Source organism: Sesamum indicum, linkage group LG8 (assembly GCF_000512975.1).
Source record: "Sesamum indicum cultivar Zhongzhi No. 13 linkage group LG8, S_indicum_v1.0, whole genome shotgun sequence".
Lineage (NCBI taxonomy): Eukaryota > Viridiplantae > Streptophyta > Magnoliopsida > Lamiales > Pedaliaceae > Sesamum > Sesamum indicum.
The window spans coordinates 374,705-376,940 of NC_026152.1; the positions used below are offsets into that span (position 1 = coordinate 374,705).

A 2,236-nucleotide genomic window follows, 5' to 3' on the forward strand; every position below is an offset into this window, starting at 1 on the left:
CTTGTCTCATTAACATTTCGATCAACGTCGTGATCTGCAGCTCTGCTACTTTATTACCATTTGCAATTGATTTCTCAATTATACAGACCTAAGACCCAAATGCATGCACGAAGCAATAAGGTAAAACAAATAATAATCTAAACTTGTTTTTGTTCTATATTCAGCTGCATTAATTAATATTTATATATGCATCTAGTTAACTGATAAAGGCATTTGTATGATCTAATCGCGTGAATATTCACAAGGTGGAGATCAACAAGAAAATATTTAAATTTGTTATAGTGAAAATTCAAATTTTCTCCCAAAGAAAAAAAAAAAAAGAGAATTCATATTTAAATTAAGGTTGATATTTATCAAATAATTCGCATTTTCAGTGTCATGTGAATATATTGACATAATAATTATAATACAATTTCGATCCATTCGTGATAAAATTTCTTGTACCTACACTTGTTAGATTGAGTGTAGAATCCAGATGAACTATTTGGACGCCACCGTTGCCAGCGGAACGATAGCGACGCTGATAGAAAATTCTTACCCAAGGTTTGGTTGTAAATCATAATTGTTTCAGACCCAATTTGAGTTAGACATTTTCTCACCCACCTTTCCCTTCTTTATTACCACTATTATTACCCATAGGCCATCGAGCTATATATTGGTTCATGCAACGTGTTTTCTTAATGTTGTATTTATAATTAATTATGCTAATTAATAATACTTTATACTCCATAACTACGTACAGAGCATTTTGACTCACCTGCTCCGCCAGTCTATCTACCTCCGCGGACACGTCGTCGATCAACCGATGAATGGCCTGGATCTTGGCGTTCCTGCGCATCTCAATCAGCCTTCTTTCTTTGCTTTCTGGATCCTCGATTAAGATGACCTTCGACCGGTCTTTCACTCCGCAAGTGTCTAAATACTCGCCATTTTCTCTATCTTTTCCTCTGAAAATCAGCCGCTGTTCGCCGGGCTCCAGCCCCGTTTCCACCGCCAGAAGCTTCTTCAGTTCACCTACCAAATTAAAACTCGCACCAAAATTAAATATGCTGTAATCAACTGATTAAGAAACGAAACAGATTGTAGTTTCCGAACCAAAATTACCGAAAGTTGATTGTGAATTGGCAGAGATCTGATAGCGAGCGGCGCCATAAGCCACTCGAATGCGTAAATTTGGCGGAGCAATAAGTTGAGAGTTGTCGCTTCTTTTCTGCACCAGCATTCCGCCGGGCCGCATCTCCCACTCCACCTCTTCTTCATTGGGATCAGAGGCCTGGACTCCGTTCCGTGTAGCGTTGAACTGAAATCTACGTTTCATCATCTTCCCATGCACAGACTATAATTGTTATAGAAAGGGTTCAACCTGAGTTTGGCGCCGTACAGTACCTGAAGAAGCAAATATTATTATATATAGATATTAGGATGAGGCGTTTGGTTGGAAGACTAAACGTAACGGAAATGAATGGGATTTGGGCGAATGAGAAAAGGGAGGGCGAAAGGGTCCGGTCCCGTCAGTTGTAGTAGTGACAGCTAATGCAGAGAGAGAGAGAGGGAGAGGGGTTGCCGACAATCCAAGTAAATATCCAACTCAAGACATATATAATTCATTGCTATTGCTTTTGATGGAGATGATGTTTTGGATTGGGCCATTACAAATGTAGGCCCGCCTTAACCTTTTTGTTTTTCACATCCTTTCCTCAAATAATTAAACATGAATGAGCCTGCAAATATTCTTATCAAATCAATTTCATATAAATATAATTATGTTATTAATTATTTTTCTTAAATTAAACACTAAATTACTTAATAATATATTACATTTATCATATAATTAATTCAAACTGACCAAACTCCATCAATACTATATAACTTTTCCATCACTAGAAATAAATGTTGTAAGGACATCCTCTTTCATTCTACTTATTTAGGGAAGATTTTATAAAGATATCTGAATTTCAGTAATTAGAGTTTTTGTCATATATATTTAACTTTGAATGAAAATTGAAAATAATCGACATGAATATTATTCTAAAAATTGACCATACTGTTCGCTGGTGACGGAATATATTCACCAATACCTCATTTATTTTAAGTATAAAAATAATTGAGTGACAGGATAAATTTAAATTAAATGTACGATAAAAAGTCCAAAATTAATTATAGATGGTCTACTTTGATATATTATTTAATCCAATATTTACTTAGGCTTATAACCCAATTTTGAATAAAAAATTTA

At 35.2% G+C, this 2,236-nt stretch overlaps 1 protein-coding gene across 1 annotated transcript in view; it reads right to left on the bottom strand.

The window, feature by feature from the left end:
- The window catches only part of LOC105167276 (BAG family molecular chaperone regulator 2), a gene marked incomplete in the record, with an annotated part of 2,086 nt that extends 521 nt beyond the window's left edge, over positions 1–1,565 (bottom strand). Inside the window, 3 exon segments of the mRNA XM_011086921.2 lie at positions 1–88; positions 758–1,014; positions 1,105–1,565. Of these exon segments, the coding sequence (XP_011085223.1) occupies positions 1–88; positions 758–1,014; positions 1,105–1,321 (562 nt within the window).